At 42.1% G+C, this 17,009-nt stretch overlaps 1 protein-coding gene across 1 annotated transcript in view; it reads left to right on the forward strand.

The window, feature by feature from the left end:
- The window catches only part of Snd1 (staphylococcal nuclease and tudor domain containing 1), a 400,943-nt gene that overhangs the window by 27,429 nt on the left and 356,505 nt on the right, over positions 1-17,009 (forward strand). Inside the window, exons 3-9 of the mRNA XM_028762568.1 lie at positions 5,775-5,895; positions 9,162-9,240; positions 11,421-11,581; positions 12,276-12,367; positions 12,923-13,081; positions 14,303-14,409; positions 16,783-16,873. Coding sequence (XP_028618401.1) covers positions 5,775-5,895; positions 9,162-9,240; positions 11,421-11,581; positions 12,276-12,367; positions 12,923-13,081; positions 14,303-14,409; positions 16,783-16,873 — 810 coding nt within the window. The remainder of the gene's footprint in view (positions 1-5,774; positions 5,896-9,161; positions 9,241-11,420; positions 11,582-12,275; positions 12,368-12,922; positions 13,082-14,302; positions 14,410-16,782; positions 16,874-17,009) is intronic.

Here is a 17,009-nt window from a genome sequence, read left to right on the forward strand (position 1 = left end):
TGTGTATGTGTGTGCATGCGCACACAGATTGGTTCATGTGTGAAGTTAAGAGGACAGTCTGTGGAATCAGTTCTCTCCTACCATGTGGACTTCTGGCTTAGCGGCAAGCACCTTTAGCAGCTAAGCTATCTTTTTAGCTTTAAACAGTTGAGCTCCATCAGTTTCCGGGCAGCTTGTAGCTTATCCTTGTGTTGTGCTCTGAGAGGTCACTTCTGATCCTCTCTCACTGCATCCTCTCCACCTCCTACACCCCAGCTTTTAATACTCTCTGTGTGACTTCTCGCACTGTTTGAGTTTTGACTGCCTGTGTCCATCCCAGTTCGTGTGCTTTACGCTTCTTGATCGTTACACTTGGAAATGTTGGTGCTTGATTCTCCTTTAGCCGTGCTTCGCTGCTCAGAAACAGGATTTCTGAACTCGTAATTATTAGTTCTCTGCTCCAAACTTAGTATCTTCGGGTAGATTAGTAATTGGCTGGTCACTGCTTTTCCCTTTCAAGGAAATGATGAAGAAAAAGCAAGAGCTTACCAGCTTTTATTTAAGGAAAGCATTTAGTTCTTTTCATCTTTAATAGTATTTTTTTTAAATAAGGCAATAGTTGAAACAGCATTATAGATAATGAAGATGGAGAAGAATCACCCGTAATTATTCCATCAGCAGTAGTTGGTTAGATTCTAGAGATAATGACTAAATACATTAAAACCGGTTCTTTCTCGTTGGTCCTCCGTCACTAACTACAAGTGTTGAGACTAATGTAGTGCCTATATCTACCTCTGGATTGCTCAATGAGGGTTAAATAAGGAAACATGAAGTGCTTAGCGCTTTACAAAGTACTTAATAAATGTTTGGTAATCACTACTCTGTTAGGTCAGGTACTGAAGATTAAACCAATTTCGGCATTCTTCAGACATTGAGTGCGCATCAAATGGGTAAACCACTGTTGGAAGCATTTCTCTTCCTTTGGCTGTGTGTCGTGGAACAATGTGATTGCTCCTGAGAGGTAACGAGCTGCTTCTTTTAGAGGTCATCAAGCTCTTCCCCCCAGAAGGAAGAAGCCGTGTAGCCTCTAAGAAAGGTGACCACAGACTGTTCTGAGCTGTTGTCACAGTGTCCTGTGTAACAGGACTCTGAGCAGACTCCTGTGGCAGGAATGATAGTATGTGAGGTGCCTTGCACGCCATTTGTATGTAAGTGTACAGTCTAGTGCTTGATCTTCTCTAGAGCAGTTTGGTGTGATCAAGCTCCATCTATTACCTCTTTAGTTCTCCGTGAGATGGAGTCGCTCTCTCTTCTGCTGTGCTGGGGACATTGAGACAATATGCTCAGACTTCTCCTTTCCTCTCATACTTCCTCTAGAGGTCTCAGATCCCTATTCTCCCTCTGGACAGGGTCTCATTTTGTAACCATAGCTGGCTCAGAACTCTCTATGTAGACCCGGTTGGTCTCACTGCCTCTGCTGGAGTACTGGGATTAAAGGCAGGTGCCATCACACCCCTAGATTTTTTGGAACATAATTTATATACTTTTGTTCATTGTTATTCTCAGACACTTTAGTGCTTATTATTCTTACAAACTGCATCCATGAACCTAGACCATAAGTCCATTGTGCTGTGTCTTCTACTCTCTTCCTTATTAAAGAAACAAACTTATTTTACTACTTTATTATCTTTTGAGGATTTCATATATGAATACTCTCCTTTCAACTTCTCGAATTCACCCCAACCTCAAATTCATGATCTCTTATTCTTTAATTATTATTGTCACACACACACACACACCACTTATACATATAACTTGCTGAGTTGGTTTAGTGTTGCTCCTATATGTATATGTGTTTAGGGCAGACTGTTTGGTATTGGATATCTATCACAGGGCTTGAAGCACCTCTGTGGTCATGGGGCCCACTGGTGATACACACTCAGTCTTTTTCACAGGCTACTAGATTCCCCTCTGCCTTTGCTCTTTCTCATTTTGCTTTCCCCATCAGTAGTGCTGCCCCACCAGTGTGACCTGGTGACCATCCACTGGACACAGTCCCTGACATTTCCTTTCCTAGTCCCATCTTTGTGCTGTTAGAGTATTCGCAGCATTTTATTTCAGGGTTGTTTGTTTGTCTCTACTGGATTGTGAACTCTTCAAAGGGGGACGTTTTCTCTCATTTCCGTGTCTTCTGTCTGGTCAGCACCTTACTCAAAGCAGGTCTACAGTGAATATACACTTGAATAGATGAGAGAAGAACCCAGTGGCTCTCTTTGGGGGTTGGTGAATTGCACATTGAGGCACCAGCTTTCCAGGCTTTCCTTTGAGAACATTGTCCATGTTTTTTCCCCTCAAGAAAGAAGAATATTCAAGAAGAGTCAAGAATGTCGTTATTCATTTGCTTTTCTTTGTGTTATGGCTCTGAATATCATTTATGTGATTATTCTTTTCCTTCCCTCCTGGTATCTTCTCTCAGCACTAGTCAGCTTTCTCATAAGTCCTGTGAAAATGAAAGCAGGGCCCCTGTGTGTCCTCAGCCACCACTGCCCTGTGCCAGGCTAATCCCCAGTGTTGCCTAGCTACTGCAAGCAGCCTAGATACTGCATTGACGGACACTGTGCTGGTTATATATTTATTTCCCACAGAGTAATTGAGCTTGCTGGGTGTGAAGTTCTGTGCTGGTTTCAGGAGAAATTCAGAAATAAATGTCACAGTTCTTCTTTGACTGGCTTTTGAGGGTTGAGTTGGTAGGGAACAGTGGTAGAGCAGGTATCCAGGCGCCACAGTGGGATGATGAGAAGAGGGGAGACAAAGAGTCCTGAGCATGGGCCATGTGCCAAACTCTCTAGCTGTCCAGTAACTGTTCTGGCTTCAGTCTTGTCTCAGTAGTCTTAGGAATCTGACCTAAGGAGGACTGGAATTAAAAATTGTACTTTATGAGTTTAGACATAATGACTCTGTCTGGGTCTTAGCGGTGAAAGCAGGCTGTTCTCTATCTGCTGGTGGGTCAGAGAGAAGAGTTGTTCAAGTCTCAGCTACGTACGAGCATGTTTCTTACATGCTACTCTGGAGTGTCCTATGACTGTTCTTCTACTAGACTGTTGGGAGATTTGACCAATGCTTGGAGCAAGCTTCTTTGTATTTGCCTCTTACAGTTCCAGCAGCTGTATTGGGACAGACCGTCTTCCTGGCTATCCTGTGTGGATGGACACTGGCCTTACTTTCCAGTGTGTTCTCTTGCCCTTGTAAGGTGTGATAGTCAGACTCTAGCCTGTGGAGCTCTTGAGTTTTTTCTTTGTCTGTTGTTGCTAGTAGCTTATTCAGTAACAAATTGCCCAGTTTTGAATAGAACAAAACTTCTAGAAGGCCTGCTTTTGGAAAAGAAGATTAGTCACTTGTGGTTTTTCCTCTATAGGATCATTTCAAGATCTCCAGTGTAATTTTCTTTTGCCTCACCAGCTAGTGACAGATCAGCTGTAAAATGAGGGTAAGAGTCCATGCTCTTTGAGCAAGCCTTAAAAGCTTTTAGAGCGCTTCTCTGTGGTGGATAGAAACTGGAGGATTTCTCACAGGGGCTAGAGGTACATTTCCTTGTGAGCTGACCCTTCATGAATGTCGTTGCCTGGGATAAGGATGCTTCCCTGTAGAGCACTCGCTGAGCTCCTGGATTTTAACAAGGTACTGTATTACTGAGGTCTGAGTATTAATGTGTTGCTTAGTAGTGTGTTGTGAACACAGCTGTAGTTCTGTACAGGTTTAGGAAGTGTTACTGTATTTGTAAAAATACAGTACGGTTGGTTCAGAACTGGTTTCCATTGTTCAGTTTACAATTGGAATCATATATCAGACTCCACTTTGGGGAGTGGTGTCTTCTCATTTTTAGGAAGTGAGCTGATGGTAAGAATGAGATGTAGTGACATGTGAACTCTGTTGCTGTCGAGTGCCTTTGCTTGTTGGTACTTTGAGGAGAAAAGAACAGGATAGATGGCGCAGGACATTAGTTTGGGCCAAGTTCTCCCAAGAGCTGCTCACCATTGGGATTAAATCACAGCACTTTTCATGACTTGCAGCTTTCACTGGCTTCTAGTTTCTAGAAAGTTATGGATTTTTTTTTTCAAATTTTCAATAAGTTTATTGAATGACCTCATGAAATAAGTCTCCTGGATAGAAAAGGTTATCCGAGCCTTCTTTTTCAGACCACTAACTGACAGGCTGCATTTTATTATGTGTATCCTGAATTGTGACTTGAAGGGATGACAGTAGGCAGCACATGAAGATTGGAATCATAAAGGGAGAAGCTCCCTTTTATACATTGGCGTTTGTTCTATGGGATGCTCTGGTGTCCCTTGAGCCCATCCCTTCCTGTTTCTGACCTAAGGAAAGTTGGGACTCTGAGTGAAGCCCTGACTGTCAGATGAAGACGAGAACTCTGCAATTTGCTATACAGGCATGTATAGTGAAATGTATAGACATTGTGACACAGTGTCATCTACAAAAGTAAACACTTGAGAACCATGCAATCAGGAAAAAGTCACATACACATGAAAAAAATCTGAGTCTCAAATGAGTTTACTGTTTTCCACTGGGCAGCATTTATAGCCGTCATCAGCTACATACAGGCTATGGGTTGCACAGACCTGAACCATCCTAGCTGTGGTGAGGTGGACAGGACCATCCATTTGTGCATTATCTTGTTCACATGGAGGCTCTGTTTCCTATTATGGGATGTGTGCCACTGCTTCTGTCTTTCCTGAGTGGGTGAATAGGAAGAACCATCATGGCATTCATAAGTTGCTAGATTCTATGATCTTTAAATATTTAAAAAATTTTTCCAAGTTTATTATTAGTAGTAGCCCCTCTCTCTCCCTCCCTCCCTCCCCTCCCCCCCTCCCCCCCCCTTCCCACCCCCCCTCCCCCCCTCCCTCCCTCACCTCCCCCTCTCTCTTTCTCTCTCTGTGCGTGTGTGCATGTGTGTGTGTGTGTGTTTGTGTGTATGTAGAGGCCAGAGGACTACCTTCAGGCATCTGTCCTCTCTTTGCAAGTTGGGGTTGGGGATTGGATTCAGGTTGTCAGGTTTGTGCAGCAAGAGCTTTTACCTCATAAGCCATTTCACAGGCCAAATTCCATGTTTCAGACCAGAGTAGAAGTAGAAGAAGAAACATTTTGGGGACTGCTCTCTAAACTTTATTGCTGTCCTTGAAATGGTGGTGGAAATGACATAAATAAGGCTCCTGCTGGAGCAGAGATTCACTCCCAAATAGTACGAGCACTAAAAGCTTGTCACTGTGCCAGCTCTACCTTGAACGAGCATTAGGGAAAGTGAGTGCCTTGTAAACTGGAAGGAGACAAGCAGATGCGGCAGTAGTTATTTATGATGTTCCGCTGCTAGGTGGTTCCTGGAGGGGCGTCCCATTTCAGGGACTGGAATGATGTATGGAAAGTAGTCACAGCGCTGGCTGGCACATGCTAAGTGCTATAAAAACGTTGGTAAATATTGTACAAAAGTAAGCCATAACCCAGCCCGAGTGTGAGGAGAGCGCTGCTGCGGGTGTCTGGGAAGTGCTGAGGCCTGGTTTAGGGCCTGTGCTACTTAATCCAACTGCTAGGCCGTTTTTTAGGAGGCCCTCAGTGTGCAGTTGGTTGTGTATTTTTTTTTTCCCCCTTCATGTCTTTAGCCTAGCGAGATTGAGGTGGGTGTCTAAATATTTTTATTGAAGACCTGAAGTTGCTCTGATGCTGGCTGGGGTCTGGAGAAAGCAGTTTTTCTGTAACACTTGTTCTGTTTTGTCTTTTAGCCCTGGGCATTTCCTGCTCGAGAGTTTCTTCGCAAGAAACTGATTGGGAAGGAAGTCTGTTTCACGATAGAAAACAAGACTCCCCAGGGACGAGAGTATGGGATGATCTACCTTGGGAAAGGTGAGCAGCAAGAAGAGTGGACTTGATTGTCTTGGAGCCGAGAGTTGATCCAAGGACCAGTTTTTATGTGGCAGAAGGCCACTGTGGGCCTCTGTGGCCATCACTCGAGGGCAGTGGGTGTGGGTTGTATGGGAATTATTGGTGGGCTTGTCATGGACGGACAGAGGCACACCTAGAGCAGCCTGGTCCCTGTTCACCACTGGGCTGTCTTGGCTTGGTGTAGGGTCTGTGGTTTACTGCAGCATTCTTCCTCCCATAGAGGCCACTCACTAGCTCCTTGTTTTCGGGTCAGAGTGCTAATTGAATTCCTATAGATTTCCTATATTGCGTTCTGCATTCTTCTGTCTGGTGGCTTTTCTCCTCTTTCTGGGGACTCTTTAGGAAAAGATTTGTTTGGGGACAGTTGTTATTTTTAAAATCTGTCTCATGGTTTGAAATAAAATAGAATGAAAACAGGCTTTGGAATTGGATAGATGAGGTTAGAATTCTGACTTTCCTATTCCTTTTACCTTTTGCCTCTCTATAGGCCCTAGTTTCTTCATCTGTAAGCTTTTGAGAGATAGCTTTAAGATATTTAAAGCAACTAGATTTGACATGGTGTATATCATCATTAACTTTGTGTGAGCACACTCGTGTGTGTGCACATAAACACTGAACTGTTTAGCTAGGTCAAATGATTCATAGGATATTAGAAGTTGTGGTCTCTTTCAGATTGGATACAGAGAGTGTGAATCTTGAGAATAGTGTTTTGAGTGGGCATTGGGACAATGAAAGCGTTTTCTAGACAAAAACTAGGCAAATAAGGATAGTTTTAGAGCAGATTTTTTTTTTTAAAGATTTATTTAATTATTATATATGAATACACTGTAGCTATCTTCAGACACACCAGAAGAGGGCATCAGATCTCATTACAGATGGTTGTGAGCCACCATGTGGTTGCTGGGATTTGAACTCAGGACCTCTGGAAGTGCAGTCAGTGCTCTTAACCACTGAGCCATCTCTCCAGCCCCAGATTTTTTTCTTTATTAAGCTTTCTATGATTAATTAAGTAAAAGACTTCCTAATACCATAGCAACTTAGGTTATCTGTTTGATAGTCAGTGTTGACTTGAGGCCAGCATAGAAGGTAAAGCTAATGACATCCCATTAAGGCTGAGATTAGCTGTGCAAGTTTTAGAAAAGTGAATTGGGAATGACATCTTGCCCAGTTTCCTTGCACTTACGGAGAGTAGGGGAGTAGAACTTGTGCTTAGCCTACAACTTAACTGTAAAAAGATAATAAGTTTGGTGTAGGGCTGGAACTTGCTGTATAGACTGGGCTGACTTAGAACTCAGAGTGCCTCTGCCTTCTGAGTGCTGGGATTTCAGGTGTATGGCACCAAAGCTTGTTCCTCTGACTTTTGAAGAGAAGAGAGTAATCTACCAGGTCTCAAATGCTATCCAGCTGTGACTCTCTTATTCATAATTTGATAAATATGTGAGATTGAGATCCTTGGCTTATAGATAGATATATTTACCTTTCTTCGCTTTCTGTCTGTCACATTTTGTTGCTTTCTTTGAAGGTCCAGTCTAAGGGAATGTATTTTTCTTGTTTCATGAGAAGTATTCTATGTTAGTTTTCCTGAAGAAAGCGGCTCAAGGAAGGGAAGGTTTGCTTTAGTTTGACAGTGTAAGGATATACAGCCCATCATGGCTGGGGAAGACTTGGCAGCATGAAGGACCATGAAGGACCACATTTCATCTCTGGTCATGAGGAAGAGTAGTGAATGCTGGCACTCAGCTTCCTTCGTTTTCTTTTTTATGTAGACAGGGACTCCACCTGATGGAGCCACGCATATTCTGGGTAGGCATTCTCTTCTCACACCTCTCTGGAAACTCCTTCAGAACCACATCTGGAGTTTCAGTATTTCAGACTGCTCTATAACATGACAGTTTCTGAGACTTTTGTGCTTTGTTTTGGTAGTGGGCTTGGGCTTCATTCTTCTCTATCTTCTGACTTTTTTGCATCTCATTACTCAACTTTTCATCGTTGCATATTTTTGTTTGACTTTCCACCCTAGAAGCCTTGTGTTTTGTGGAAAGCACTGTAGCATTTACTAATATTAGTGAAGTCTGTGTTTGAATTCAGCAGTAACCTCAGGGCAAAGGGCCAGGTGCTTAGCTGCAGAACATGAGAGTCCTTTGTATAAACATTGTCCTCAACACTTCCTGGTAGAAAAAGGAATACGCAGTTTGCCTTTGTTGAAATTTGGGTCTTCAAGTGGCGAGGCATTAGAGGTGTGTGCATGTGTGTGTATGTTTGCACATGGGCTTTTTAGTGCTGAAGGAAATTAGGATGTAGTTAATGTACCAGGTAAACTCTTACAGAGTGAAGTTCTGTGCTCATGTTACCTATCAACCAGATTGCTCTGTTATAGTTATATATCTGGGAGCTTGCTCTCTGCCATATTAAAGATTTTTATGCAGTGATTACTGCAAAGATAGATGTCTTCCTTTATCATTTTAGCTGACAAAGATTTAAGAGACATATCAAGACTAAAAGCTTTTTCAGTAGTATGGAAATGCAATTAATGTTTGAGGTACTCAGGAGGAACCTTAATCAGGTTAAGTTTTATGTTTGTCATCTTTTTCTTGCCTGTTCTGATGGCTGCTCTCTGAAAGAAAACCTAGACACTGTCCTCTTAGTCAGTCTTAAGCTGGGTGGCTTGTCTTGGTGTCCTTTGGAATCTAGACTATGACATGGAGAGGAGTTGAACTTTCTGGTGTAAAAGTGATGGGTGAACTGAATGAGTTTATCTGCATCTTCTTAACTCCCATCTTGGCACTGTGTGGATGATTTCATTACTTCATTCTCACAAGAACCAGTGGGGCAAGTGCAAGCCTTGCTTTTGAGGGGAAGACAGGATTCTGAGAGAACTTTTCCAAGCCACTATGAAGCTGAGTTTGTGTTCAGTAATAGGGTCTCGTTATTCTACAGAGCTACCTGCCATGTATGCCAGTCTCCCATGGTTCCCAAGACTGCTTTTGGCCTGGGAATACTCTAGAAAATTAGAAACAAAATCCAGGGAAGAAAGATTATCCTGGGGACTAGATGTTTCCTGAGAAGCTCAGTGCTGCATCTCTGCCAGCACTTTCTCTACAGCATCCCCATCCCGAAGAGTGAGGAGGAAATGGTCCATCCTCTGTGCTGTTGCTGGCAGAGGCAGGTTTGGCTCCTGTGCTTCATTTTCTTCCTCAGATACTAATGTGGTTAATTTTCTCCCTCAGATACTAATGGGGAAAACATTGCAGAGTCGCTAGTTGCAGAAGGCTTGGCCACCCGTAGAGAAGGCATGAGAGCCAATAAGTAAGTATGCAACTCTCTTACTTGAGGCACCAAGAGAAGAGGTTGGCAGCCATGATCAATGATTTTGTTTCATGTCATTTCTGTTCTCTCTTAAAAATGCATAGCTTCAGGTGTTTTAATTTCTTCCAAGATTTTGTTCATGGATTGTTTTGAATCAGGTCACTTAACATTTCTTAATGGTTTTTGATTTACGTTTACCTCCTTTAAAAACGGGCTTGGAGACTAGGCAGCTATCTATCTATCTATCTATCTATCTATCTATCTATCTATCTGGCAGCTATCTATCTATCTATCTTATCTATCTATTTTTCATGAATTATTAAGTCTTAGACCATAGATATGTAATCCCAGTCTATTTCTGAGCCAGCCAACCCAAATATTTATTGAGCCTTAACTGTGTATCAGTTGGTATGCTATTCAGAGAATATAGCAGTGAATAGGCTTAGGCTAGCTAGCTAGCTAGCATTCTAGTGGGAGACAGACAACGAAAAGATGTGACATCAAATCACGTACAAGGAACACTGCAATGAATAAACGAGGGAAAGAAAGATTCTGCTTTGAATCTGTTTAATTGACAGGGCTACAATTGCTTGGATTTGAATGTTAGTAAAACCTCTCTTTTCTGAGCCTGTTGTCTTGAATCTGTAGATATTTCATTAATTGATAAAATATATTTGCCTAGCCAATGGCAGTGTGAACTTGTTAGAAGATATATATGTAAGGCTTTTAGTACATAAATCATGTTCAAGTTCACTGTTCTCAGTGGGGTGGATTGCAGCTGACTTTAATTAACACTTTAGTCTCTGAAAAGTGATATTCTCCATCAGTAATTTGGAGCTATAAACATGCTGTTTAAACCATTAAGTCCTTGGTAAGTTGTAACTGCAGTAGCCGAAGAAAAGTCTTTGGATAAATATTTGCGTCACGTGAATACATGATGAGAATGAGCCAAAGGCTCAGTTTTACTTTTTGCCTTCTTTCTGTCCTCGGAGGCTCTGGGGCCAGCCACTCACTGTGTACCTGAGGTCCTGTCTGATTGTAAGGACACTTTTGCTGGACTCAGTAATTGTTGTTGTGTGCCTGTGGGAATTGGTTGAATTAAGACATTTGTTTTTAGGTGGTGTTTTTGGAAGCATGCCACAGTTCTAACTTAAGGACAATTACTGGCATGATTACTGTTGCAGTGTTGTTGTTTTTTTGAATTCAGTTTGCAAGTGGAATAACGAAAACCCCTGTAACCATTTTGTACTGCTGCCACTGGAATAAGTACCAATCCCACTAGACCTAAAGCTCTTCTCAGTGTTTTCATTTGCTCCTACTTAAACCACCCCCACAGTCTTATTAATCTAGTTAACTGTGAACTTGGACATCTCTGAAATCCTTTAGTTATGTTTTGGGTGAAGAGGAGGAAGAGAGGACCAGAAATTTCCAGCTTGGGAATTGTTAGGTGAGGCTTGCTTAGATAGAAATTCCTAGAGACCAGGAGTGTGTATGGTTGTGGATGGTCTCAGGAGTCTTGCAAAGAAAGGCCTTGTAGTTCCCTGCTTCCTACAATTTAGCTCAGGTAAGACAGTGAATGGTCATTTCTGTACTAAGTTTTTCCCCCTTAAGAAGTAATTGTTGCTTTTGTCTTTTCCTTTTGGGCCAGTTTACTATTGATTTCCTGTGATGAAGGTGGAGGCTTTATTTTCAAACTGCCTGTTGTCTAGCTGGCCTTGTTGGATGCCTAAGCAATTTGGAGCCAATATTATCTGACAGCACTGTGTCCTGCAGCTGCCCCCACAGCCCTGGTGGATGGAGAAGGCATTTAGGGTGGTTCTTAGTCACCTTCCCTGCACTATACCCTGCTGAGCTGGGCCTGGCTTCTGGAATCTGGGATGCTTAAATGAATCTGCACCCCCTGGAGTGGCTCCCCTTGGAGCCGTTAACTTGTTCTATTCTCCTCCCTGGCAGAAGGACTGCATGTTCTGTAGAGCCTCTCATTAAATGCTCTTAGAATCTCATCTGTTCTTTGAAGGAACAAATTTGGAATTTGTAAATTGTACTTTTGGTGATTTTTCTGGTTAAATAAATGCCTTGGTCTCTTTTAGGGGAGAAGATACTGAAGGAACCCACTGGAAGGGCTATGTAGCTCTGTTTGTGGACCACTAACTACAACTTGTTTCCCTTTCTTGTACCAGCCCAGAGCAGAACCGGCTTTCAGAATGTGAGGAACAAGCAAAGGCATCAAAGAAAGGGATGTGGAGTGAGGGGAATGGTTCACACACCATCCGGGACCTCAAGTACACCATTGAGAACCCAAGGCACTTTGTGGACTCACACCACCAGAAGCCTGTCAATGGTGAGGATAGCAGGATAAGGCAGAGAGACTCAGAGCGATTTCTTTCTGTTTGCTTTTTTTGATTCTTGGGGTTTATAAGATCCAGTGAGTCTTTCTTTTGCTTACTTAGTATCGAAAGGGAATCCTTATGGGTTAAAGAACACCGTGACATTTTAGAAGGGGCTTTGAATTGGTTCACAAAGCTTACTACAGCTATGCATTGCTGAGGCTAGCCCTGTACCATTGCTGATCGTAAATTGTTAGTATTTTGCACATTGTGTAGTTTTTGTTCTCTCAGGGCTACTTAGACTAATGCTGAAAATTGGAGGGAGAAACATATTTCACATACATATAAACATATGACATATTTATATGCTATGTAGTTTTGCTCCTTGAGGCCCTTACTGACTACAGATTTAGAAAAATATACACAAGACCAGTGAGGGTTATTAGTTATTTTGTGAGCATTCTAGATTTTGGGAGTAGAGGTGCAGGAGGTCTCAGGAGGTTCAGAAGACAGAGAAGCAGGTTTGATCTGTGTTCTCCTGTACTTATTCCTGTGAACCTCCCTGATTGGTCAGTTTTTTTCGATTTTTGTGAGAGAGGCTTCTCAGGTTTTTGGGAAGGAAATGGGTTAGATGCAAGTAGGTTGGGCATTGTATAATCTTGGACCGCCTTTGTCTAATGATCAACAACTGTTTGTTCTGTCATTTAGCGATCATTGAGCATGTTCGAGATGGCAGTGTGGTCCGGGCCCTGCTCCTTCCAGATCACTACCTTGTTACTGTCATGCTGTCAGGGATTAAGGTTAGACCACACACTGGGCTGGCTGTACAATGGGCTGGGGTTTGTGGGAGTGTTTGCTGATGGGTAAATTTCTTTACCTGGGGAATTTGGATATACTTTTCTTCCTTCTAGGAGCCATTGGCCAGACTGTTTCATACTTATTTTGGTTTAAGCTTCATAGTGAGACAGTTCTGTTAGACTTAAAGTAATCAAGGCCTGATTGGTGTGGGGCACTGTTGGAGATAGGAAACTAGGAATAAAGACAAGGAGTGGCACTGAAGCTTCGTAGATATGAATTGGATTCATATACACTATTCATGTGTGTTTAAAAAAAATCAGAGATTGAAAGCAAGGTACTGCCACATTGTCTCTTGGTAAGGGACAGTTTTAAGAAATTAAAGTGTTCAGTATGGTATGTTTCATTTGTCTTTAACAGAAAGCTTGATTGGTCTGGTGTTTTAAAGATGGTCACAAGAACAGGTTTTCGAACTCTGACCTTAGCCTGGAAGCCTGATGTGGGCGGGGTCACTGCTCTCCTCTCATGCTTCACTCCTCACTGTCCTTACTTTCCTTTAGTGCCCAACCTTTCGTCGAGAACCAGACGGTAGTGAAACACCGGAGCCCTTTGCTGCAGAAGCCAAGTTTTTCACGGAGTCTCGACTGCTTCAGAGAGATGTTCAGATCATTCTGGAAAGCTGCCATAATCAGAACATTCTGGGTACCATCCTTCATCCAGTGAGTGTGCTGTATAGCCTGGGATGATGGGTTGGCCATGTATTCAGTTTGCTACTGATTCTCTCTGTTCAACATTGTTTGAAATCTTGGCAGATTTTTTTTTTTTTTTTTTTGGTGGGTTTTTTTTTTTTTTTTTGTATTGTATTTTCCATTGACTCGAGAGCCTTTTCTGTACAGATACCATTAGTCAGATAGTCGTGCACAAATCAGTGCATTGAGGTTTTAGGAAGTTCATCTCAACTGTTCCTGGCTTCATAAAGGGAAATATTTGAGTCTGGAAGTTGCCAATGGCAGTTGAAGGCTGGGGAGTAGGACTGGGGAGTTTCATATGTAGGTCTAGAAGTCAGTTATCCTGGAGTATTGACATACCAATCGGCAGGAGACTGACATATGGAAAAATTATTTCCCATATTCCGATCTTTAACAGTTCCCTCCTAACTCTGGAGCTTGGGTTTTGGGTTTTTACTTTTAATTTTTTTTTATGTTGTTATAGTTGTGACTGTTGATTTTGTGACCCTGTTGTGCACGCTGATAGATGTGATGTTCTTGCACAAGTAATGACCTTGCTTTGTGAGAACTTAGTGGATTTTCACCATTGTAATGGAGATGTAATACACAGTTAATCTGCTGTTACTTTCCCAGCTAGATGACTCCCACGATGGCAGCTGTGGAAGGCTGGGAGGCTTGGTGTGCAGGGTGCCAAGGTCATGTCTGTTTCTTCTGGAGTGCTGACTCTCTGGCCATGCCTGCCAGATGGTTCTGTGTCAAAGAAGAATATGAATTGCTGTTCACCAGGCAAAATGTGGCTTATGCAGTCTGCTCTTCAGCTTTCTGCTGATGGAAAGGGGAGAAAGTGCTGGTTCTTTGAGGGAGAGAAGAATAAGGTGTAATGTCTTCTACAGATTAACATCCTCCTCTGCCCCCCAAAGAACTATTGAAACGTCGATTCCATTCGGTGCCCCTAACGTTTACTCTGCTCCTGTTAAGTAAGTTGCTCTGCTGGTGTTGTTGGGACACGAGGGCAAGGCTGCCGAGAGGAGTCTCAGAGCAACATCCTCAGTCTTAGGTGTATTTCTCAGAGAAACTACTTTTTCCTAAGTTAGAAAAATTGAAGTACCAGCTAGACGGTGGCTGAATTTGCAATGTCAGAAACAGAAAGCTGATTTCTTGGTGCAACAGTGTGTGATTTGTGTCTGTCTTCTCTTGTGCCCTGTCTCTTAGAATGGTAACATCACTGAACTCCTCCTGAAGGAAGGTTTTGCCCGCTGTGTGGACTGGTCAATTGCAGTTTACACCCGGGGTGCAGAAAAGCTGAGGGCAGCTGAGAGGTAAGGCCTGCCAGGACACCTTGCTAAGTGGTTCAGAGAAAGAAGCTGGCCATCGTCTGTCATCCGTCAGTGTTATTGCCTGTTTTATTTCAGGGAGGGAATTGGGAAACCCTAATGGGCTGTGCCGTGGAGTGACTCACATTAAAATTTAGGTCCATGTTAGTTTAATGCCTGGGATAAGGGCTTAGTGTATGTATGTGAGTGTGCCCATGCCATGGCGTGTGGAAGGCAAAGAACAACTTGTGTTGAGTTGGTTTTTTCTTTCCACCACATGAGTACTGGGGATTGAACTCAGGTCCTCAGGTTTGGTGGCAAGCACTTTTACCTGCTGAGCCTTCTTGCCAGCCCATCTGACATTTTTTCTTACTTGATTTACTCTTTTAAATGTTTTTTAGTCATTTTTTTTCCAAGTTTCCCTCTCAAGTGTTCTAGTTTTACGTGTTTAAAATGAATGATGGAATGAATTGCTCCCAAACAGGCAAGCTTAGAACTATGATGGAGAGAGAGAGCCTGTGGATTCTAAACTAGGACCAGGCCCTACATTAGGGCTGATGGCCCTAATGTGTTTGAAAGTAAAGCAGGTAGCAAGAATAATTGAAGGGAATCAACGCCATGCAAGCCTGAATCTCTCTAGGACAGTTGTGAGCAGAAGTGGAAATTAATTGTGACAGTGGACCATCCTTTAGCTTCCTGCTATGCAACCTTAGCTCAGAATCTTAAAATTACAGTGGTTTTTGTTAATTTGTTTTTTGCCGTTCATGTGTACAGGTGAGAAAAAAAGAATGATTCTCATACTTGTTAGGTGTTTTCTGAGGACTTTTATTTACGTCCTCCTGTGCCTATAAGCAGACATTTGTAAGTTTTTCTGGAAGGATATTTTAATCTGGGACACTGGATAGGATATATCTGACAAGTGTATATTGTTTGATGAAAAGCTATAGGGATTGGTTAATTTTTCAAAAGCTGTATATTGTGCCATAATTAAATTTGAAAGATATAATCTTGTAGATGAAGCATTTATTATTATTATTAAATACTTATTATTCTGTGATGTTCAATTTCTTTTTTGGTTGCTTTGGTTCAGAAACTTCTATTTTCTCCTCGTTACTGTTCTAAGTTATTATTTTGGTTGATAAATTTTCTTGACATTTTTTAAGTTCCAGCTTGTCTTTGAAGAGAGTGAGTAGAATTAGAATAATATCTATGGTTTCTAACAGCTGTACAAGATTATAGATTGTTTTTTTTAAAGAGAGTCACTGCAAAGCAGGCTTAGACCAGTGAATGCGGATCGTTCTCTCAATGTATGACCGCTTGCCTGCCGTTTTGCGTTGCATATCTGAGCTACTTGAATTGCGGGTACAATTCCGTGCTTTATGTGGAAATGCTTTTCTGTATTTTACAGCTCCTGCATCTTTCTTTGTCTTTTTCTGTTTTCCTACTGCCTAGAAGGACAGTCACAGTACTGGTCTCAGAAAGCATCTCTCTCTCCCTCCCCGCCCCCCATTGCACATGCATCCACTTAGTCATGAGCAGTCTAACACAGCTGTTCATTGATTTTTTTTTTTTAATCGTTACACATATTCAATCTCCACTCTTGGTCTGACTCAGAAAATAATCTACTTTGCTTAGTATTTTGAAATGAATTCCTGACAACATGGTTTTTGAACTTTTATTAATGAAAGTCTGCAGATTTTGTCTATTTTTCCAAGTACACTTTAGATACCTTATGTTGATATTTTCTGAATTGACTCTGATAGCTGATAACCATTTTACAATTCAAATGGCAATCAGGCAGGCCTGTGATTCTTAAAGAATGTTTTCATGTGTATCTTCTCTAAAAAAAATAATTGCTCTGTGTTAGAGGACTCACTCAGAAGATACTAGATAAGCCAGAGTTAACCACTTAGGTGGACTAGTGCTCTGACAATGGCACCCCAGGGTCTCAGTTGGCCATTCATAAGTTTACTATGTACACGAATCTTATGTTGTTTGTGGGATTTTTTTGTTTGTTTGTTTTGTTTAGTTTAGTTTTGTTTTTTGAAACAGGATTTTTCTGTGTAGCCTAGGCTATCCTGAAATTCAGTCTGTAGACCAGACTGGCCTTGAGCTCACAAAGATCCACCTGCCTCTGCCTCCCAAGTGCTGGGATTAAAGGCGTGCGCCACCACTACTGGGCCTCTTTTATTTCTATTTTCTGTATGTGTTATATTTGTAGTCAGGCTTTGTTCTGTGTTGACTATGGTCTTTCTTCTCTGGATCTTTCCATAGGCTAGGGTAGTAGCATTTCCTGTTCTACTTTCTCCCATGATGGTACTAGATTCAAGCACAGTGGCCTGGTCCGTGAATGATCTTGCATGCTTGTTTTGTTGCCAGGTTTGCCAAGGAGCGCAGGCTGAGAATATGGAGAGACTATGTGCCCCCCACTGCTAATTTGGACCAAAAGGACAAGCAGTTCATTGCCAAGGTGAGTCATTCTCAGCATGTTGATATGCAGAGTGGACATTGCCAGACCAGTGATAATACAAGGATCTGAGCAATTAGAAATGCTGTAGCTCTTGACCCTTTCAAGAGAAGTCTCCACTGTGTGTGTGTGTGTGCGT

Source organism: Grammomys surdaster, unplaced genomic scaffold (genome assembly GCF_004785775.1).
Source record: "Grammomys surdaster isolate TR1022 unplaced genomic scaffold, NIH_TR_1.0 134, whole genome shotgun sequence".
Taxonomy (NCBI): domain Eukaryota; kingdom Metazoa; phylum Chordata; class Mammalia; order Rodentia; family Muridae; genus Grammomys; species Grammomys surdaster.